The 21825-nt window shown below is 56.8% G+C and overlaps 2 protein-coding genes across 3 annotated transcripts; one reads left to right on the top strand and one right to left on the bottom strand.

The window, feature by feature from the left end:
- Positions 1–1629: 1629 nt before the first annotated feature.
- Positions 1630–3152, bottom strand: LOC146426285 (uncharacterized). The gene has a single exon (XM_085040477.1). It carries the CDS (start codon positions 2886–2888, stop codon positions 1860–1862), a length of 1029 nt encoding a protein of 342 aa, XP_084896603.1. The 5' UTR covers positions 2889–3152; the 3' UTR covers positions 1630–1859.
- Positions 3153–3842: 690 nt separating this feature from the next.
- LOC146426286 (uncharacterized) lies at positions 3843–6821 on the top strand. 2 transcript variants are annotated; one of them, XM_085040479.1, is made up of 7 exons: positions 3843–3971; positions 4053–4133; positions 4733–4958; positions 5211–5353; positions 5676–5783; positions 5965–6129; positions 6659–6821. In XM_085040479.1, the coding sequence occupies exons 1-7, from the start codon at positions 3939–3941 to the stop codon at positions 6665–6667; spliced, it is 765 nt and encodes a 254-aa protein (XP_084896605.1). In that variant the 5' UTR covers positions 3843–3938; the 3' UTR covers positions 6668–6821. The 2 variants fall into 2 exon arrangements, with proteins under 2 accessions (XP_084896605.1, XP_084896604.1); XM_085040478.1 differs by lacking the exon at positions 6659–6821 and adding an exon at positions 6483–6593.
- Positions 6822–21825: the final 15004 nt, after the last annotated feature.

Here is a 21825-nt window from a genome sequence, read left to right on the forward strand (position 1 = left end):
CTGGTAACTCCATCTGCCCTCCCAGCCCCGAGTGAGGAGCAGAGATGATGCCCTGAGGAGCTGGAGATCAATTTAAATTCCCAGAGCCTCAGTCCCTGACTCACTCCATAGTGCCAGTGCTCCTCAGAATAACCAGGGAGTGGATTTTCTGTCACATCCCTGATCCCAATGCCCCTTCCAGCAGTGCTGGCTGCCACATCCTGCTGTGCTGGAGCCACAGCCAGCCAGGCCAGGAGCCATGCAAAGGGACACGTCTGAGCAGCTCCCACCCCTCCACCAGCACTGGGATGGATCCTCTGGGTGCTGTGCTCCCACACAGCCCCATCTGGAGCAGAGAGGACTCCAGGCCACTTCCTGCTCATCCCTGTTGCTCAGACACTCAGGGAAAAGCTCCCTTGGAAGCAGCAGCTCCAACAGAGAGCTGAGAGTGGAAGCAGACCGAGGAGATGGGGAAAACAAGGAGCAGGATGTGGCCAGGGTGACACAGCCAGTGTGGGAAGCACATCAGGTTAATGAACTGGCTGGTTAATGGCCTGGCTGCAAATCCTGATTGCTGCTCGTGCAGGTGATGCCTTGGGATTTTAGCTTCTATATTTTTCATGTATCTGTAATCCTGTGATTCTCTAGTGTATAACTCTAAACTCCATACAGGGTGCTAAGCTGCTGTTTTCTCATTTTTAGACAAAACAATTCCTCTCTAAGCTCCAAACTCAAGGACACCTCACTGTCTCAGGCCCCAAGATATGTAAACAGCAGTGAACTGGGGGAGCAAACTTGGAGTAATTGATTTCATTACCTGAAGCTGTAATTGGAGGATTAAATTTTGATATGCAAATGGACAAAACTTATAAAATAAGAAAAACTCATGACCTGCTGTCCATTTTGGGTGTAGTCCTGGGTGGGCTGTGAGTGCCCTGAATGCACCTGAAGGCCTTCAATCAATAGAACTGCTTTTATTCTCTTAACCTTGTCTGGCCTCTGGTTTAGATAAGCTATTCCAGGCATCACAGGGAGCTCAGTGTCTCCCAGCACTCCCAGACTGGGATCAGCCCTCCCATCCCACCTCTCAGGGATCCTCCTGGACAACCAGAGCCTGGCAGGGAAGGTGGCAGCAGCCCAGCACTGCTGACCCAGGGACACTCTGCTTCAGCTGCCCCAAAAAGCTACTGACCGTGACCTCTTTAATTCTGGCACTGCAGGTTCTGCTGCTCAATAAAAGCAAAAAAAAAAGCCATTTATGAGGGAACAGTCAATAAAGTGCTTATCACAGCTGGTTGGGAGCAGTTGGAAACTGCACCCTCTGGAATGGTGAGGGGTCACTGTTTCAGGACAGCTGCTGTGTCTGGAGCAGGGGTTCCTCTGCATGACTGGGACAGGGACCCTGACATGTTCAAACACCCCAAATTATGGCCACAGAGCTGGGAAGTGGCCATGAAGTGGATGTGACCACTCTTGTTTCCTGGCCTGCTGCAGCTCCTGGGGCTCAGAGTGGCCCCTGCTCTGCATTTCAGTAATGTCAGCCCATGAAGAGCCTGCTCTGAGCCTGGGGGTGCAACAGGAGAGGGTGTTGGGGTCACCAAAACACCCTGGTGACACCTGAACGCTGGCACAGGTGAGAAAAAGGAGAGGACGACACTCAGATGGAATGTTTTCACTTTTATTCCCACTCAGAACAGTCCCAAACCCACAGCCCCTCTGCCCCCCAGCGCTGCTGTGTCCCTCCCCAGCCGTGCCCATTGTCACCTCGGGGCTGTCCCCCCAGGGAAGGTGACACCGTGCTCCTCAGCGCTCTGAGGCATTCACAGTAGTCCCTTTCCCCAGGTCTTTAGGGAACCTGAGCTCCTCAGAGCTTCGCAGGATCAGGGGAGAGTGAAATCCCCCGGCTTGAGGTGCCGCGGGGGCAGCAGGTGCCTCCTGAGGATCCTCTGGAACAAGTTCTTCCTGGCTGTCGCCTCGGGGAGCTCCAGGCTGGAGCTGCTCCTGGGACAGCCCACGACCAGGAGCCTCCTGTGCCTCTTCTCCGCCTCTGGGCTTTCCAGAGCCTCTGTTCTCTGGATGTCTCTGGCACGTCTGGGCAGGGGGAGCCCTGCTGGGGTCGGGCTGCTTCCATCATCCTTGTCACCGCTGCCACGGGGCTGCTTGGGGTCCCTCCGGCTTCCTCCCATCCCGGAGTGTCCCTCAAGGATGCCGGGATCCTCCTGCCAGCCGGGACGTGTCCCCGCAGCGGGACCCCGAGGGTGGCCGGAGCCCGAGTGGAAAAACGCCTCCTCCCTGGTGACCTGCGGGCTCCGCCCCAGGGTGACAAAGCCATACGGGGTGGTGACCTTGGGGAGATGGGGCAGGGACAGAGCTGCCCAGGCTGTGGGGTCTGCTGTAGAGCAGGATGGGTTCAAACAGGATAAGTTGGAGCTGTGCTCATCCTCCACCGCCGGCTCCGAGCTGCCCCTCCAGGCTGTCCCCTCCAGCTGCCCCGTCCCCTTGCCTGAGCATCTCTGCTTCCTGTGGATGTCCAGGGACGGGATAATAAACTGCGGGATGCGGTCGGGGGTCACCACGTGGAAGAAGATCTCGCTGGAGCTCTTGCCCTGCAGCGCGGGGGGACAGAGCGGGCCCTGCCACAGGGACATGGTGGCCCGGGGGCTCCCTGGGCAGCGCTGGCCATTTATGCTCCGCCAGCCCCGGGTGGTGACGCGCGGTGACGCCACTGCCAGCTCCCTGCCAGGTCCAGCGGCCGCCCGGGCACGGGGCAGGCGGGTGGAGGGGACAGGTGAGGACACGGCGCCGCCGCTGTCGCGCAGGGCCACCGGCTCTGTCACCCACGAGGCAGCAGAGAGGGGAAGCGCTGGGCGAGCGGCTGAGGCGCGGGATGAGTCACCAGCCGTGGGCATCGGGGGGAAGGGGCAGCGGGAGCGGCAGACAAACACTTCAGCTCTGTCTAGCAAAGCTCCCGTCGGGAAAAGCTTCGTCCCACGCTATTCCCCAGAGGAAGCGGCAGCTCCAACCGCTGCACCCCCGAGTTCCTCCTCCCACCCCCGCCGGGGCTCTGTGCTGGTTCTCTCTGGCTCCTTTCTTCCAGCATCCCTGGGTTCCCATCCCGCTGGGCTGGGAGAGAGGGGAACAGCCCCAGGTAGTGCCCAGGGCAGGGGGAAGAGGCTTCGTGATCGTGCAGGGGGGAGGATGAGGAGGGTGAGTGGGAGGAAGCAGAGGGACAGAGCAGGAGCAGCAGGTGGGATTTTTGTAGGTAGGTAGGTAGGTAGGTAGGTAGGTAGGTAGGTAGGTAGGTAGGTAGGTAGGAAGGAAGGAAGGAAGGAAGGAAGGAAGGAAGGAAGGAAGGAAGGAAGGAAGGAAGGAAGGAAGGAAGGAAGGAAGGAAGGAAGGAAGGAAGGAAGGAAGGAACTCTCCATCTTCCCCTTTCCCCCTGTGCAGCAGGCCAGGGGCAGAGCTAGGAGAGGTTTCCTGTCACTCTCCCCCAGCTAAGGAAGCTCTGCCACTATCAGGGGGATAACGGGGGGTTTTGGGTGGATCCTGCTCGGGAAATGATGCAGAAAGGAAAAGCAGCTCCATCTCCCCGCAGGCACAGAGCAGGGGGATGCAGGTCCCTCCTCCCATCCCTGTGCCCAGCAGGGCAGGTCCTGGCAGCTCATCACCTTCAGCTCTTTGCACCAGCACAGGGAGAGGGGAGAGATCCCAAATCAGAGCCTTGGCAACCCCCCAGGGGGAGACCTCAAACTGAGAGAAAATGAGCCCTAATTGAGAGGAGTTAGTTGAGCCCGCAGTGCTGATAGCAGAGGAGCCCCCAGCTGAGGGCTCTGGGCTGCCCCACCAATGAGCAGAGCCAGCAGCTCATCAGGGAAACGAGGAGCAGTTGGGTCAGGACCTATAAATACCCTGAGGACTGCAGCGGGGGCTAAGCCAGGTTTGTGTCCCATCTGAGCTCCATGGAGCAGCAGCCACAGCCCATCCCAGAGCAGGTCAGTGCCCCAGGGGTGCCTTCTGCTGGGGACACTCCCAGGCTGGGCTGGAGGCTCTGACTTTTCTCTCCCTCTGTCCAGGTGAGGCCACCTTCCTGCAGTGATTCCTTCTCCAGCAGGCTCCTGGGCCAGATCCTTCAGCTCAGCTTGGTCAGGTACCCGGTGAGTGAGGCTGAGGGCAGGGAGGAGGTGGTTAAAACCTCAACACTGGCATTTTTTTGGGGGGTTTTTCTGCCAGATATTCTCTTTTATTCCCCCAGGCTTTCACATTTTTAGATATTAGGAAGGAATTGCTGGCTGTGAGGGTGGGGAGGCCCTGGCACAGGTTGCCCAGAGCAGCTGTGGCTGTCTCTGGATCCCTGGCAGTGTCCAGGGCCAGGTTGGACAGGGCTTGGAGCAACCTGGGGCAGTGGAAGGTGTCCCTGTCATGGCAGGGAGTGGAATAAATCCTTAAGGTTCCTTCCAACCCAAACAATTCCGTGATTTGTTCTCTCTATCCCAGCTTTTCTCCTCTGCCTGGCCTGGCCTGGCCTTGCTCCCCTTCTGCTGTTGGTGGCTGCAGCACCCACATTTCTCTCCCTCTCTGGACCAGAACTGGGAGGGTTTTGGGAATGAAGTACAATCCAACAGGTCCTGTTTTCTTTGGCTGAAGTTGGTCCCAATGTCAGCTCCACACAGGGACAGAGCAGAGTTTAAGGCTTTCCCTGAGGCCTTTAAACACCTGCAGGTTCTCCCATGTGCTGATGGATCTCTCTTTGCAGCTGAAGCTCCTGCAGAAAGCATCCATCTGGATTGGGTTGGTGCTCCCTGTGGACACCCTCAGGAGCAAGTTCTACCCCCCATCCCAGTCCCCTGCAAGACCTGGGCTCCTCGCCAGGAAGCGCCGAGGGAAACTCGTGCGCCTTCTGCTCTCCGTGACTCCCAGCAGCATCCAGAACTTGCTGGGCTACCTGCCAGCCAACTGGGGCCACAGCAACATGTCCAAGGGTAAGAGCTGGGGCCTCCTGGCACACCTGGGGACAGCACGGGATTCCTGCAGGGACCTGGGAAAAGCTCAGGGAACACTTACAGGTTTTCAATTTGTGTTTTGTCTGCTTTGCCTGGGAGTTGTGCAGAGAACCTTTTCCCTCCAGATGGATCCTCTGAGGAAACGGGGATTTTTGGGGTCTGGAATGGCAGGTTGGGATCAGGAAGTGCCTGAATTCAACCCAGATGTGTTTCTGCTGGGAATCCCTGCAGAGGTCCGGGAGGCTCTGGTCAACCCATCCAGCAAGGCCAGCAAGAGGAAGAGGGATGATGTGGCTATGGAGAAGCACGAGTCCTGGTTTGTGATGCTGGAGAGGGATCTGCCAGAGGATGACTCTGAGGACCTCACGTATGAGGTGAGATGTGGCTGCTGAGCAGTTCTGACATGGTTTGGCCTCTGTGTGAGCCTGGGACACTCTGGGAGTGTGCCAAGGAGGAGCCTGAAGAGGTTTCCTTCCCTCTCCACGCTTTGAGGGTGTCCAAGGAGCACCTGGACATCACCCCAGCACTGTCTGAAAGGAGTCACTGGTCCAGAACACTGAGGTTTCCCTTTGGTTATGTCCCTGCACAGCAGAGTCTCTGTCACCCTTGGCTGTGGCTCCCTTGGGAATGGGATGGTTGTGTCCTTCCTCAGAATGTCCCTTTCTCAGGCCATCCCTCTGCCTGTTTCCTCTGCAGCCCATAGAGCTGGAGTCAGACAGTGATGAATATCAGTCCCACAATGACACTGACCTGGAGCTGGAGGAGCAGGGTGAGATCACCATGCTGGAGCCCTCGGGTGCCCAGGTGAGTGTTCTGCTCCATTCCTGGGGACAGCAGTCACTCCTGGGCTGTGAGGATGTCCCTCAGTCCTTGGCTGCAGGAGGAGGGAGCTGCTCTGAGCTGAATTCCATTAATCCCTCATGGATTTTGTGCTGCCCCTCCCGGAGCTGAGCTCTGACTGTGTCCCTGTGCCACACAACCCCAGGGCTCAGCGCTGCCCCCAGAGCCAGGAGCAGAGGATCCAGCTGTGGCCAGCAGTGGGGAAGATGCTCCAGATGTGGCCAGCAGTGATGCCTGGCAGCCAGGAGCCTCTGGGAGCAGTGAGCAGGACACTGACACAGCCTGTGACACCAGCTCGTCCCAGGATGGGGTAAGGACTCCTGGGACAATGCCACACTCTGAGTGCACAGCAGGGGAGGTGTCCCAAGTCCCCTGGATGTCCCCAGGCTCTGAGCCTTTGTCACAAAGATCTGCACCCCTCTGCTGCCACGGGAAAGGCTTGGATGAGCTCTAGTCCCTGTGCAGGGACACAGCCTCAGTGATGCTGGGTGTGCCTGGCCACTGTCACCAGTGTGTGACAGCAGTGCCACCTGAGCCCCCTGTGGCACCTCTGACCCAGGGCCACTGCCAGCAGGGTGCCATGAGCCCCTTGTGACTCCCTGGCCCAGACATTTTGCACTTGGGAGGATTTTTGGGAAATTCTTCACCACAAACTTCCCACAGGGTCCCTCAGTGCTCTGGTCCCAAAGCACTGCTGGATCCCCTCTGAATTCCCAGGAAGCTGCTGCCCTGCCTGGCTTGCAGGGAAGTGCAGGGTGAGGAGAGGTGCAGTGGGGTTGGTTTGTAGGCTGTGGCAGTGAGGACAGGCAGTGCTATGGACAAAATCTCCTGTTTTTCAGGAAAACTAGGAAGCCTGAGCTGTGCACCTGGACCTCCTGGGGCTGCCTGATTCCCTGGGCCAGCCATGTCCCTGTGGAACTTGTCCAGTTCAATGCTGTGTTCATGTTGTTTGATTCCTTTTTCTGAAGTTTGTAATAAAGTCCCCCTATTTTTCCATGTGAATTTGGCTGCAATTGCCTGTCAGTACCTGGAGCTGGCATGGACAGGGTGTGGGGGGGGGGACTTTTCTGGAATTTTCCTCTAGGGAATTTCTCAGGTTGCCTGGGAGGGGATGGCTCTGGGAATGCTGCAATGTGTGATGGGCAGGGAGGGAAGGTGCAGAGTGAGGTTTGGTGCCTCCATGGGGCAATCCCTGAGCTTGGGCACCCAGGCTGCTCCCTGGATAGCCCTGGGCTGCCTGGTGCCTCCAGGGAAACTCCCTCCCTTCTGGCATCCCCAAAACCACCAAAATAACCCCTTGGAATAACCCAGGGATTTAACACAGCAGCTGTGTTGTTCAATGAACACTTACAGGTTTTCAATTTGTGTTTTGTCTGCTTGGCCTGGGAGTTGTTCACAGAACCTTCTCCCTCCACATGGATCCCAGGAAGGATCCTCTGAGGAAACAGGGATTTTGGGAGCTGGAAAGACAAGAAGTGCCTGAATTCAACCCAGAGCTGTGGGGAGACCTGAGCCTGGCCAGGGTTGGCTCTGCTGTCTGGATCAAGTCACAGAATCTGAGGCTGCAAAGAGCAGCACCTCCTCCACGTGGGGGTGAGGGAATGGGAGTAATTCAGGGTTGGATCCCTTGCTCAGGGCATGCCTGGGGCTGTCTGGCACCACTGCCTGGAGCTGGGTTTGTGTGGGAATCCCTTGGGACTGACAGAGTTCCGATGCTGCAATGAGCTGTGGCACCCTGCAGCAGGGCTGGTGGGATGGGTGAGCTCAGCCTTCAGTCTGGTTTAGCCAGGAGGGACCAGGCCAACTCAGAAATGTCTGTGGTGCTGGTTGTGCTTAATCCACACAGCAGGCAAGGCCTCAAAGGAGTATAAACCCTCTAAGGGGAGTGAGGAGTTGAGCTGCCCCGAGGTTTTGTTTATCTCCCAGTCCCTGTGGGCTGCAGGAAGGAGTGGGAGTTCAAAATCCCAGGGAGTTTGAAAGTGGGTGTAAGAATGGAGGTGTCCTGGCTCCAGACCTGCTGGGATCAGGGATGTTAATCAGGGATCCTAATGTCTGTTTAATTAGAGCTTGTCCTGCCTGTCCAAAGCAGCTCTGTTGTGGTTTCTCCTTGCTCTGTGTGCCTTTTCCTTGTGCTCTGCTGTGACTCTTCCTTTTGGATTACTGTGATGTTTCAAAGACCTTCTCTGACCAGTGAGCCACTTAAAGGAGGAAATTCTGCTGTTTTAAACCAGTGGCTGGATCAGGACACCTCCTCCAGCTGCAGCCCTTGGACTCCTCCCTGGCCCTGTAAAATTGTTTTTCCAGCTCTGGCCAGAGATCCAGCACTGGCTCCTGGTGCTTCTGCTCCAGTAGGGCATGGCTTGCACTGGGCAGGGTGATTTTTCTCTCGGGTTTAGTAATTTGTGCACCATTATTGTGGAGAGCAGTTCTGATTTACGAAGCTGATGCTCTCATAAAGCTGCTCCCCCTCAGTCCTGGTGTTATCTGCAGCCAGAATAGCTCTGCTTTCATTACTGCTGAATAACAGCAAGTTATTTTGTTGTTAAAGGTTGATAAAGGAGCTGATCCTGCAGCTCCTGGATATTATAGTGGGCTCAGCATTAATTCAGGTGCTCCTTGTTTGTGTTCAAGAGCTCTCCCCCTCTCTGCAGCAAAAATTAATAAAACATCCTTCAGTGGCACAAGGCTGGGCAAGGGTTTGCTCTGAAACCTGGGCTGGCTTTTCCTCTTGCTCCTGAGCTTTAGGAGCCCTGGGTGTGGGGAAGGGCAGGTTTTGTTCCTTGCTTGGGGGTCAGAAAAGAGCCCTAAATCTACCTCTGAGCTCACCTACAAATTAATTCTGGGTACCCCCAAAGCTTCCCAGATTTTAAGGCTGGATTTAGGAAGAAGAGACCTCCTCAGAGGAGCAGGGAGGAGGTGGGTGGCCTGGTGGAGTCAGCAGTATCTGCAGAGCTGTTTGATCCCAAGGTCATGCCGAGTCCAGCTCAGCAGGTGGGTGGTGCCTGTTGGTGAGGAGGAGGAGGGGATGATGGCCTTCAGTGGGGGAAGGCTCAGCCTGGAGAGGTGCCTGATCACCCAAGGGTGGCACTGGCTGTTGGTGGCCTCAGGGGTGTCACCACTGAGCTGCCCAAAATGCTGTGTGCACATGGCCACATCCCTTTGCAGAGCTGTGAGCCTTGTGCATCCCAAAGGGCAGCTTTGGGGTCATTCAGTGGGGCTGCAGCCGTGGGATGGGATCTGTGTGATGCTTTATGGGCACTTTTGGGCCTTCTCCAAGCCTGTGTGAAGATGGAGAATCTGTCCTGCCCAATCCATGAAGCTCCTCTGAGCATCCCTTTCCTCTCTCTCCACATTCCTGTCCTTCCTGCTCTGTGGGGTTTTTTTGCCTGTTTTTCCTTGCGGTGTGAGGAGATGGAGATGTGCCCCACGACACAGGCTGGCTGCAGCCCCCTTGGTTTGGGGTTGGAGGGTGCCAGGAGCAGCCTGAGGGAGCAGGTTATTGAATTCCAGTTGGATGGAGACACACTGAGTATCATCTTTTTTAGGGAAAGGCTGTGGGATGTGCCCAGCTGAGCCTCTGCTGCCCTTGGGCACAGCCCTGGGGATCATCCAAGCCCAGATTTTGCAGGATCCCTCTCCTCCTTCCCTTCAGTCCCTAGCTGAGGAGCAGATTCCCTCCCTCCCCCTCTGTATCCCTTGCAAATCTCCAGGTCCTGCTTTCCCAGGCCACATTTCCCTGCCCCTCCTGCACACCAGAGGGGTTGGGATGGTGGGAACCATGCAGGATGTGCTCCCAGAGCTGAGCTCTGCACCTTCCTCCCCTCCAGGGCCTGTCTGGCCTCGGTGGCTTTGAGGGTGACACCAGGGCCAGCCCCATGGCCTCGGCAAAGGCCACCAAGGAGCGAGGCAGGAGCTGTGGGAGGATGGAAGGAGGGGAAATGGGGAGAGGCAGGGAGATTGAGGGGTTAACGCCGTGTTTGGGGGGTGAGTGTGGACCTTGAGGGGCGAGCAGAGGTGACCCTGACAGTCGGGGAGCACGGAGGACACATGGCCCGAGCAGCCTGCACAGCGCTCAGCCCTGAGCCCAGGGAAACAAATGGCTTAATTGAGGCGAAAACGATCCTAATTAGCATGAGCAAATCCAATTAGGAGCCGGCGGCGGGGTACCTTGGGCTGCAGGGAGGGCTGGGGGTCCCGGGGCGGGGACAGGGGGTGGCAGGGGGGTCCCCCGGGGCTGGGGCTCGCTGGCACCGTGTCCCCTCGGGCTGCTGGCTCCGTGCCTGGCCCCAGCCTCGTTAGCCAGGCTGGATCAGCAGGATGGAGCGCTGGGTTAGCCAGGCTGTGCTCAGCCGGGGCAGCAGCGATCCTGTGGCTGAGCAGTTGAGAGGGTCAGGAGCCCCATTCCAACCTGCCCCAGGGCTGGAAGGAGCATTTTGCTCGTTCAGAGGACGAACTGCTCCTGTTTGTCCTTTCAGGTGACTGCTGGGGTGCCGGAGGGGGATGTGGGAGGCTGGATGGGCTCGGCTGCAGCCCCGGCGCTGGAAAAAGTGAGGTTAAATATTAACTGCGAGGTTTAATGTTAGAGCTGGCACTTCTTTCCTATGGAAAAACGATTCAAAACATTAATTTCCACCAGAATTATCTATGTGGGTCATGATTCTCATTACAAAATTTTCCTCGGTTTGGGGAAAACGTGAAACCACAACGCTTCTCGCTGGGCTTCTCTTTCCCCTTCAGTCTCCTGCCCCTCCAGGAGTTATTCCCGGAGGAATTCATCCTCCAACCCACCATTCCAGCAGGGAGGGGAAGGCTCTGAGCACCCCCTGAACCCAACCCCCTGTATTTTCCAGCTCCACTTTCCATACCCAACTGCGCCTAAGGGTGGAAAGCCAAGCAGCAGAGTGACCCCTGTGCCTGGCGTGGTCCCAGCTCTGCCCAGTAAAACCAGTAAAGCTGCCAGCAGGAGGAGCAGCCAGGTGCTCCTGCCATTCCTGGAAAGCTCTGGGAGCTCTCAGGGCCAGGCAACTCCATCCTCACTGGGGTAATTTGGGGTCTCCTTGTTGGGGATCCAATGGGGATCCAAGCCCTGCCGGTGCTGTCAGCTGTGTGAGGCTCTCAGTGGTTATCCCGGCTTTATCTTCCCCCTGTGACAGGGCAGGGACAGGGAGGCTGGGTGTGTCCCTGGGGAGCTCAGTGCCAGCCCCAGCCCGTGCCCAGGGCTCTCCTGTGGTGCTGGGAGCTCCAGCTGCCCCAAACCCAGCGGGTTTTACAGCTGCAGGGTCAGGGGACAAACATCTGTCCCCACATCTGCCCATCTCCCGAAGGAACATCAGTTCAGGATGAGGTGCCCAGGCCTGGGTGAGTGGGGCAGGATTTTGTGCCTTGCTGGGGACAGGGGTGGGACAGGGACAGGGCTGGTGCTGGCTCTGCTTGCCTCAGGGATGTGCAGGGAGGGACCAGCCCTGTGCCTCGAGCTGCCTTTTGGGGTTTTGCAGATGCCAGGGAGGGATTTTCATCGGGGTTGATCCTGCTCTGTTGCCTTTTGGCTGGTCTTAGAATTAGACACGGTTAAAGGGTTTTATTTCAGTAGTTTAATAGGATCCTAGGTGCACAGCTTGGCAAAGGTGGAACACACTGAGATACAAACTCCCACTGTATAATGTGTGTACAATTTTATGGACTTTGAAAATTAGCATATCTGTCTAGAATCACCCAATAAGAAACCTAATAAATGAAGTAATGTCATCGCTATTCTAAGAATTCCCACCTCCCAAGTGAGGCTAGAGCCCAGTTTACAAAATGTGTTCCAGAGAGGAGGTTTCAACCAAATTAAAACCTCAAGCTTTGAGATTGTATTGAGCTCTCTGGCTTCCTACTGTGAATATTTGGTCTTTTTGCCTTGCAGGACCCCTAAACTAAGCTAGAATATCAGCCTACAAAAATTGCAATCATGTAGGCTAAAGGTACAAAGAGTCTATAAAGGGTACAGAAAATATATAAAAGGGTATATAAAAAAAGAAAAGGCAAAAATTGTCAGGCATCAGCTCCCTGTGGATTCTCTGGATCTGGGAGCCCAAAGATGCCTTGGAGCAGCTAAGCAGCATTTCCCCCCTGAGGAGAGTTCCAGCCAGGTGTGTAACTGGGAGCAGATGGTGACAGCAGTGACAGAGCCCTGTGGCCTTCAGCACCATCTCTGGACACAGAACCATCCCCTCAGAGGTGCACAATTCCCAGCCCAGATATTTTTGGCCACCGAGTGCTGCGAATGTTGTCATTTTCCAAAGGCTCTGAGCCCATATTGGTGCTGCTGCCCTTGTTGGCGTGTCCAAGCTGTCGGTCACAGGCGGGTGGCAGGGAGGAACTGGTGCTGCAGCAGATGCCACGGCTGGGCCAGCGTCCAGCTGAGGCCTGGAGACTCATTGTGTGTCACTCTGTGGGAAAAGTGATGGAAAAGGGAGGGAAAAGTGATATCCAAGCCAGAGCCACCATCCAAATTGTCCTGTTGAGCTGAGCTGTGCCTCTCTCCCCATGTCTTTCCAGCTCAAGCCCGGTGAAAGCTCTTGGAAGCAAAGCTGGGAAAGCAAAGCTGCAGCATTAATATGCACATACATTAGGTGTGACTCACACACAAAGGAGAGTCATTTTCAGGTCTGATTATCCTCAGCCGTGCGCTCCCCAAACCTCGCCGGTTTTGTTCAGATTTCATTTAGAGATGCTGCAAGATATTAGCTTAGGAAAATGGGAGGTGACAGGGGAGCCTGGGAGCTATGGATGCTTCCCATCCCCAGCCCAGCAGGGAAGGAGGAATGAGGTCAGTGCCAGCGAGTGGAGCTGCTGGTGCCAACCTGTGCTCTCGAGGGGGCTTCAGGTGGGGCTGCAGAGTAACCCAGAGGGGTCAAGGATGGGCCAGGCTGGAGAGAGACCATTTATAGGAGGATGTAGTGACAGGGGAGTGGTTGCAAATTGAGAGAGAGGCAGTTTAGATGGGATATTGGGAAGGAATTGGAAGAAAAAGCCCTGGCACAGGGTACCCAGAGAAGCTGTGGCTGCTTCTGGATCCCTGGCAGTGTCCAAGGCCAGGCTGGACAGGGCTTGGAGCAGCCTGGGACAGTGGAAGGTGTCCCTGGCATGGCAGGGGTGGCACTGGATAAGCTTTGAGGTCCTTCCAACCCACACCTTTCTATGACTGCACTGAGTTTCTTGTCCCTGGATCTACACAGGATGAGGCCCCTGTGGCTGGTTCAGGACACTAAAAACAGTAGGAATGCAGATTGCCACTTCTCCCCTCCTTGCTGTGACACCCTCTTCACCCCAGGGACCTCCCTGAGAGCTGTGGATGCTCCTGCTGTGTCCCCATATTGCAGCCCCCTGGAAAGAGAGCCTCAGGCAGTGTGGAGGGGCAGGAGAGGCTGCAGGTTACTGCTCTGTCCCCAAGGGGCTTCCTGCTCTGCTCACCCTCTCCTGGCTGGCTCAGTGTCACCCTCTCGATGCCACCAGTGCTTCCAGGGGCTCCCAGCTCCTGCCCTGTCCCTGCAGAGCACACAGGGCACTGCTGGGACCTCAGGGGCTGCTGGCAAATGACCAGAGATGTGGCATTTGCCAGGTGGGCTTGGCAGTGGTTGGACTCCATGATCTTAGAGAGGTTTTCCAACTTCTTGGATTCCATGACTTCCAGTTCTTGGCTTTATCACCAAAAATATTTTATCAGGAGCAGCTTCCAGCCCAGGGAGCTCCATGCCCACACCAGCCATGGACCTGTCCTGGTTTGCATCTTCTGCACATTCCAGCCAGGCCACTCACGTGCTTCAGGGTCTCCAAGGGAGGGAAGGAATCCATGTCCCATCTTGTTCATCACCAGCAAAGAGCAGCTGCTCCCACCCCATTTCAGGTTGCTGATGCAGTTCCCAGCAGAGGCAGAGCTGATCTGCTGACACCAATCCCAGCCCTCCCATGCCCCCAGGGAAGGAGGGAGCTCCTCTTTTGCTGCTTTCACTCATGAGCGAGTTCTGTCCTTGGTTGGAGCTCAGCTGGGGATCAAAGGCCAGGAGCTCTGCACAAAGGATCAGAGCAAACCCATTCCTGATGCTGATCAGTTATAGAATCTCCTGAGTGGGAAAAGACCCACAAGGATCATCAGTTCAGCCCCTGGCCCTGCACAGACACCCCAGCAATCCCACCCTGGGCATCCCTGGCAGCATTGTCCAAACCCTCCTGGAGCTCTGGCAGCCTTGGGGCAGGGACCATTCCCTGGGGAGTGTGGGCAGTGCCCCAGCAGCCTCTGGGGGAGGAACCTTTCCTAGAGCTCCAGGAAGCCCAAGGGTGTCTCAAGGATGGGGATTTCATCCCTGGGTTGAGCAGGCTGAGGTGTACACAAGCCCTGGATGAGGCAACAGCCCCTATGCATTTCCCCTCCATGCAGGCAGCCCAGAGCAGATGTCCTCCCACCAGCCGTGCATCATTCATGCAAGAGTGCTCCTTACCTGATAAATCATGTTGGAGAGACAAGACACAATGGGGCTTTTAATTATAGAAACAATTAGCAAGGATTAATGACAGCAGCAGTGTGACAGTGTTGTTACTCCCGAAGTTTAGCAAAGCTTTGGGAGTTCTTGGCAGACGTGGGGAGTGCTGAGACGCTGCCTGGGGTCTTGTCTCTTCCTCTCCTTGAGAGAGATTTGGGGCTTCCATGAGATCCAGGAGCTTCACTGGATGAAGCCTTGGGGAGGTTTATGGGAAGGGACAGGGCTGAGCGAGGGGATGATGTTCAGGAGGAGACTCCAAGGTGAAGCAGAGCCTGGAGGGGGCCCAGGCCCTGTGAGAGAGAGCAGGAGCAGCTCAGCTCAGTGTCACCAGCCCTTGGCCAGCAGGGATGTGTCCCCCAGGCTCCTGCGGTCCCAGCAGAAATGCTGCTCCACACAAACACCTTCAACACCCAGCAGGGTGGGTGGGTGGGTGGTCGGTCCCTGATCCAGCTCCAGCATCAGCACCTTTCAGAGCCAAGGATCAGATCCCCACTAATTGTGTAATGGTTTGGGTCAGAAAGGACATTAAATCCCATCCCATTCCACCTCTGCCATGGCAGGAGCCCCTTCCACCATCCCAGGTAGCTCCAAGCTCTGTCCAACCTGGCCTTGGACACTTCCTGGATGCCCAGGGATCCAGGGGCAGCCACAGCTTCTCTGGGCACCCTGTGCCAGGGCCTCCCCACCCACAGCATGCAAAATCTCAACCTGATTCCCAGGCTTGGAAAAACCCCAAAACCTCTTTTCTCCATGAGCCAATCCTGGGCGTGGGATGGAATCTGCTCAGAAGACACCACCAGAACCGATGGTTTGGGAAAACACGAAAGTCAGCAGTAGCTGCCCTTTGCCTGCAGCCCTGGCTGTTCCCCACAGAGGAGGCTGGGAATGGCCTGCAGGGAGCAGGGACACAAACACAGAGTGACAGGAGGACAAGAGACACGTTGGGGTCAGCGGGGTGGCCAGAGCTGTCAGCGGAGGTGAGGTGGCACAAGCCACACCAGCCTGGAGCCTTGAGATGCCCTTGCTGCTCCCTCCTCTGCAGGATGCTGGCTGGGATCTCAGTGGGATGCTGGCTGGGATCTCAGTGGGATGATGGTTGGGATCTCAGTGGGATGAGGGTTGGGATCTCAGTGGGATGAGGGTTGGGATCTCAGTGGGATGAGGGTTGGGATCTCAGTGGGATGAGGGTTGGGATCTCAGTGGGATGAGGGTTGGGATCTCAGCGGGATGCAGGGTGGGATGCTGGGATAGTACAGGTGAGGCAGGGGCTGCTCCAAGGGTTTGGCTGCTGGGAGGGGAGAGAAACTTCCAAGGGAGCTGAATCCATCTCTCCCTGCTGAATCCCCCTGGTGCCTGCCCACAGCAGGACCCTGTGCTGGGAGCAGGGCTCAGAGCCCTGGGAGCATCCCCTGTCCTGCAGCACCCCAACCCTGTGCTCAGGCTTCTCCAGGAGAACCCCAAGGTTTGATCCAGGATTTACCCCAGGGCAGAGCAGAGAAACTGGAGCAGAGCAAGGGCAGCCTTGAATTCCACATGACTTGGGTGGAGCAGGGAATGGACACAGGACAGGCTGGACCATGCTTGGCTGAGGTCCCTCAATCCCTGGCTAGTTCCTCCAGCATGGCCTGGAAAAGCCATTCCCAGTGTTCCTGCATGCTGGGGGTGGCTGGTGGGGAAGATTTACCACTCCAAGCTGTCTCCTGCTGGATTAATAATTCATGGAGCCAGGCAGGGTGCAGCGACCTCCACCCCTCTCACGTATCCAAGGAGCTGGGAGCTGCTGCCAGAATGACAAGCAGGGAAGGGGACAGGGTGATGGGGACAGTCACAATGGGGCTGTGGAGCCTTGGGCACAGCTGCCTATCCTGCCCAGGCTGTGGGGTGCAGGGAGATGCAGCAGGAGAGCATCTCTGGATCCCTGTGCCAGGTACAGATCTTGTTTCCAAACAGCTTTTCCTTCCACAGAACGTGGGTGGATTTGTTGCCTGTGGAAGTGAGACACTAATAACGCTGGCTGGGAGCCAGGCCTGTTCTCACCTCCAGCACTGACAGCTCCCCACAATCCTCCTGCCAGCCCCATTCCATGGCAGCCCCTCAACCCAGAACCCCCTGGGGATGTGGGAACAGCCAGGAGTGCCCAAAGCCCAGCATGGGGTTCTCCAAAGGGTGTCTCCTCCAGCCCCCAAGGCTGTTGGAGGGGCTGGGATTGCTTGCCTGGCTGTTGACAGCTTCACCATTCCCTCAGGGTCAAGCTGGAGAAGTTCCTTCATGCCCTGGAACCACATTCAACCCCACTCAGCACCAGGGCAGCCAAAGCATTCCCAAACCTGCTCCTGGTCCCTGCAGAGGACATGAGGAATGAGGGTTGTTCTGGCAGGCAGAACATTCCAGCTCTGTGGAGCTTCAGAAGAGACTCTCAACGGCTGGAAACAGCTGGATTCCCTGGGGGAGAAACCATCATCTTCATCGTGGTGTTGGCCAAAACCCCTGGAGATCAACACATGGATAGAAACCATGGAACCATTAAGGCTGGAAAAGACCTCTGAGATCATTGAGTCCAACAACTAATGATGATCCAGCAAATCTTCAGCTGTTTCCTATGAAAACATTCCCTGTTTAAAACCTCTTCCCTAACCATGGCAGCCTCTCTGTCCTGTAGAATCTGAGCACTTGGATGGGGAGGGAAATTAATAATGAGCTCAGCCAGGAAAAGTTGGTTTCGCAAGTCTTCCTGGTTACTAAAGGATTCGTCAGCAATCTTCCCTCCCAAATTAGACCTTGTAGACCCCCCCGGCTGATGAATCAGCTCTGCCATCACTGCATCCCAGCATCATTTGTCTTTCAACCCAACAGCTCCCATCCCACTCCGAGGCTGTGGATAAGAGTAGGCAGCCAAAAAACCCCCAGGACCCTGTGTGCTGGACTGAGGAGAGCAGGAAGGGAGGGGGACAGGGGGAGTTGCCTCCTTTGCTTTTTGAGTTCATATTCTGGACATGATTCACGTGAGGGCAGGGAAGGAGAATTCTGGGGATTGGCACCTCACCCGAGTGTGACCCTGGAGCAGGAAAGGCACAGGGCAGGGTGTTGTCACCACTGTCCCCTGCCAGCTGCACCTGGGCACAGGAGAGGGGCTGGGAGGTCACCGAGCTGAGGTGTGGGTGATCTCCTTCACCACTTTGGGGCTGTGAGTCCCTTCCTTTCCCACAGGGGGACAATCCTGGTGGTGACTGGAGAGTGGCCCTGAGCCACTCACATCTTTTTTTCCCAAGACAACATCCCGAGGGGTGAGTGGTGGATCAGACATGGTGGCAGCAGGGAGGGAGCCACCAGGAGTGGCTGAGGGAGATGTCCCTGACCCCAGTGAGATCCCTCCTAACCCTGTGTCCAGTGAGCTATTCCTGTGCCATCCCTGGCTCAGAACCTGGCCAGGGCCATCCCACGGCAGAGACAGGAAGGGATTTGGGGGTTTTATTGCTGTGCAATCCTGTTCAGATTCCCTGGGGCCGAGGGGACACGATTCATCCACAATGTTCCCAATCCCCGAGCAGCTCGGCCGAGCTGATGAATGAAGGGGATTAGAACCTGCTCTGTCTGCGGGTCGCGGGGACACGGGGACACAGGGGACACAGGGACACAGGGACACGGGGACACAGGGACACAGGGACACGGGGACACAGGGACACGGCGACGTTTCCATCTGGAAGGTGCAAATGCCGCGTTTGCCGTCCGTGGCACAGCAGTGCCTGGAATTCTAATCGCCTGCAAAGCAGCTCTAATGGAATTTGAAAAGGAGCTGGGAGCTGCTGGAGGGATTCGATGGCACTCGCAGATAAAGGCAGGAGGGAGGGCGAGGGAGACGGGGGTGGCAGCGCGTTCCTTCCGCACGCTGCGGCTCAGGGAATGTGGGCTGGATTCCATCAGGAGCAATTTCCTCGCGGGGAGGCAGCGGAGCGGCCGCCCCCGGCTCCCCGAGGGTGGGGAGAGCTGGGATCCCACCGGGAGCGGCAGCACATGGATCCCTGAGCTTGTCCAGGGATGGAGAGGCGACCTGGGAGCTGGTGGGACAGGAATCACCTGGTGAAAAACACCGAGCTGGTGCTTCTCATCTGTTCAGCTGGAGCAGAGGAGACTGAGGGGAGACTCCTCGGGGGCTGCAGCTCCTCCCGAGGGGAGCCGGAGGGGCAGGGGCTGAGCTCTGCTCTGGGACAGGGACAGGAGCCCAGGGAATGGCTGGAGCTGGGTCAGGCTTGGGATGATCTCAGGGAAAGGTTCTTCCCCCAGAGGCTGCTGGGGCACTGCCCAGGCTCCCCAGGGAATGGTCCCTGCCCCAAGGCTGCCAGAGCTCCAGGAGTGTTTGGACAATGGTGCCAGGGATGCCCAGGGTGGGATTGTTGGGGTGTCTGTGCAGGACTGGGAGTTGGACTCGATACTTGTGAATCCCTTCCAGCTCATTCTGTGATTCTGATTGTCCTGCCCATCCACACCAGGATGGCCCCATGACTGTGTCAAGCACATCCCAGCCCAGATGAAAATAAGGTAATAAGAAGTGGACAAGAAGGGAAAATGTTAGGGGTTAAATCTGAGGTGATTGGCAGCAGTGTGTACCCCACAGAACAGCCACCTGCTCCCCAAAACCAGTGTGCTCAGACAGCCTGGGGCAGCTGCATTGGGACCCTGCAATGTCCTGCTCTCTGCTGCTTTGGGGTCGAGGAGGAGTCCCAGCATGAGGCTTCCCCACCCCAGGGACCCCCCCAACCCCACACTGTCCCTTCACTGTCCCCAGGCTGCTCCCAGCATGACTGGGGGCCCATGGGGACACAGGGACACAGGTGGCTCTGCCATCCTGCCTTGCTGGGCTGGGCTGGGCTGGGCAGGAGCAGCAAACGCCAGTGTGGAGCCAAGGATCACAGTGGGGAGGAGGAACCAGGGCACATCCTCTGCCAGTGCATCCTGGTACCTGCAGCACCTCCCTGGATTAGCAGCTCAAACAGAAACCACGCAGCTGCCAGGATGGGAAAATTAGCTGGGCAATGCTGGCCCCACCTGTCCAGGGGAATAAATCATCAGCAATGGGGAGTAAATCACAGAATTACAGAATATCCTGAGTGGAAAGGGATAATCAGTTCAACCCCTGGCCCTGCACAGACACCCCAACAATCCCACCCTGGGCATCCCTGGCAGCATTGTCCAAACACTCCTGGAGCTCTGGCAGCCTTGGGGCAGGGACCATTCCCTGGGGAGCCTGGGCAGTGCCCCAGCAGCCTCTGGGGGAAGAACCTTTCCCTGAGATCATCCCAAGCCTGACCCAGCTCCAGCCATTCCCTGGGCTCCTGTCCCTGTCCCAGAGCAGAGCTCAGCCCCTGCCCCTCCGGCTCCCCTCGGGAGGAGCTGCAGCCCCCGAGGAGTCTCCCCTCAGTCTCCTCTGCTCCAGCTGAACAAGCCAAGTGCCCTCAGCCACTCCTCAGACCCTTCCCCAGCTCTGTGTCCCTCCTTTGGACACTCTCTAAGGGCTCAACATCTTTATTCTGTGGGGAATAAATCCTCGGCTGTGGGGCTCTGTGGGGCCAAGCAGCCCTGGAGGGTGAGAGGTGCTCGGTGACAGGCAGTGAGTGACCAGCTCCATGAACGTGGCCAGAGGAGGGATCTTGATGCTGTTCAAGCCCCTCTGATCCCCAGCAAACAGTGATTGCCTTGCAAATGGGGCCTGGGGTGGCCTAATTCCCATCCATTGTGCAGCAGGAGAAATGCAGCCTGTGCTGGGAAACCAGAAATAATTTTCTTTCTCCTTCCCTGAGCAGGGAAATGTTAGGTTGGGTTTGAGGCCTGCTGAGCCTGCAAAGCTCCTGCTAAAGCCAACTGGGGCTGGGTGGTTCTGCAAAACTGGCCTTAAAAAGAAGGGGAAATCCTCCTTTGGTGGGAGTTTGTCACCTTGGAGTGACTTCAGTGGCAGAAGGGACAGCTGGACCCAGACATGAGAGCTCACTCAGGGGTTGCAGTGGGATTTGGGGCAGGTGAGGCTCCCAGCACTGCTGGCACTCGAAGCCCAGGCAGTGAGAGAGGGGAAAGGTCCTTCCTGTTTGGATGAAAACAATTCACCTGCTGGTGCTTCTGCTGGGCACAGCTCAGAACAGCAGGTCCCTGGCCAAAGAAACTTCCATTGTTATTACCAAATATTTATTAAAAGTAACTGGGATTAGTCACGGGCTCAGGCTGTGTGTGCAGAGCAGGGCCTGCCGCCCGGGGCTCTGGCAGGGAACTAGGAGGTGAGATTGTCCCCCTCAGGGGTTCCTGCTCCAAATACAGATCAAAGTGCAGACACAGAGACATTAGGGTCAGGGCTGAGTGGAGAAAGGGGTTTGGAGGGGGAGCCAGGGGTTTTGTAGGGGAACAATGGCTCTGTGCACAGCAAGTCAGGGATGTCACTCGTGGTGTGGCAGTGACACTTCCCCGTGTCCCCCAAACCCCAAAGTGGGACTGTGCACCCCATTTCCATGCTGGACTCCTGCCTGAGTGCACACCTGAGGTGAAGCTGCATTTTAGGGTCTGATGGGTGACCAGGCCAGGGTGAGCCCTTGGCACCTCCCTGGTGCCACCTCGGCAGCTCTGGGGAGAGGGTGGCTCCAGGCTGGTGCCCTGTGGATAGAGGGGACAACCCAGGGCGGTGTCACCGGGGCACAGTGCCTTCCAGCTGTGCAGTGTCACCCTCCAGCTGTGTTTGGGGCACTGCAAAGCCCCTGACCAGCACTAAACAACCCCCCCAGCTCAGCCCCGGCAGGTGAGCCCTGGGGACAGTGCTGTCCCCAGTCCCTGGGGTGGGGCTGGCTCTGCTCAGGGGTGCTCGAGGCTGGGGGGTCTGGGAGGTCTGGGGGGTCTGGGGGGTCTGGGGGGTCTGGGCTGCCCCTGGGCTCCCCAAGCCTTCCTGGCACCAGCCCAGCACCAAAGGGGCTCCTGGTGGGATCCCCAAAACCCAAATCCTGCAGGAGCACATGGAGCAGGAGCATCCAGCAAGCTCCTTCGAGGAGTCCATCGAGGTTCCCATTAGGCAAAATTAATGGGCTCAGGAGCCTGTTCCCATCACGTGGCTCCCACTGCTGCATCCTGAGGGGGGAAAAAAAACGTCTCGGGCTGTCACCGGAGCTGGCAGCGCTGGAATGCTGCATTCGGGCTGGCAGGGCACCAGCGTGGGGCTGCCAGGGACCCTGCAGGCAGGGAGAGGCTCTGGATCCTGGGACCAGCAGGGAAAGATCCCCACTCCACCACAGAGGGCAATCTAGGGGCAAAAGGGATTTTATTCCTCACTTTATTTGGATTATTTTTTTCCCCTTGGCACGTTTCAGTCAAAAAGTCTTTGGGATTTTGAGCGTGTGCCAGAGCAGCTGCGATTTTTTTATTTCCCTCACACTTCTGTTTTTTTTTTTTTTCTTCCCTAAATCGTTTTGCTGAGTCTGTGTGAAAATGCCCCAGAAAGCAGCGAAACTTGTCAA

Source organism: Lichenostomus cassidix, chromosome 28, assembly GCF_008360975.1.
Source record: "Lichenostomus cassidix isolate B80296 chromosome 28, HeHo_3.0, whole genome shotgun sequence".
NCBI lineage: Eukaryota > Metazoa > Chordata > Aves > Passeriformes > Meliphagidae > Lichenostomus > Lichenostomus cassidix.

Coding starts and splice junctions, on each gene's coding strand:
- LOC146426285 (XM_085040477.1), bottom strand. CDS start 2,888: ATGCCCACGGCTGGTGACTCATCCCGCGCCTCAGCCGCTCGCCCAGCG.
- LOC146426286 (XM_085040478.1), top strand. CDS start 3,939: ATGGAGCAGCAGCCACAGCCCATCCCAGAGCAG. Junction 5,784..5,964: donor TGGAGCCCTCGGGTGCCCAG/GTGAGTGTTCTG, acceptor ACACAACCCCAG/GGCTCAGCGCTGCCCCCAGA. Junction 6,130..6,482: donor CCAGCTCGTCCCAGGATGGG/GTAAGGACTCCT, acceptor AACTTCCCACAG/GGTCCCTCAGTGCTCTGGTC.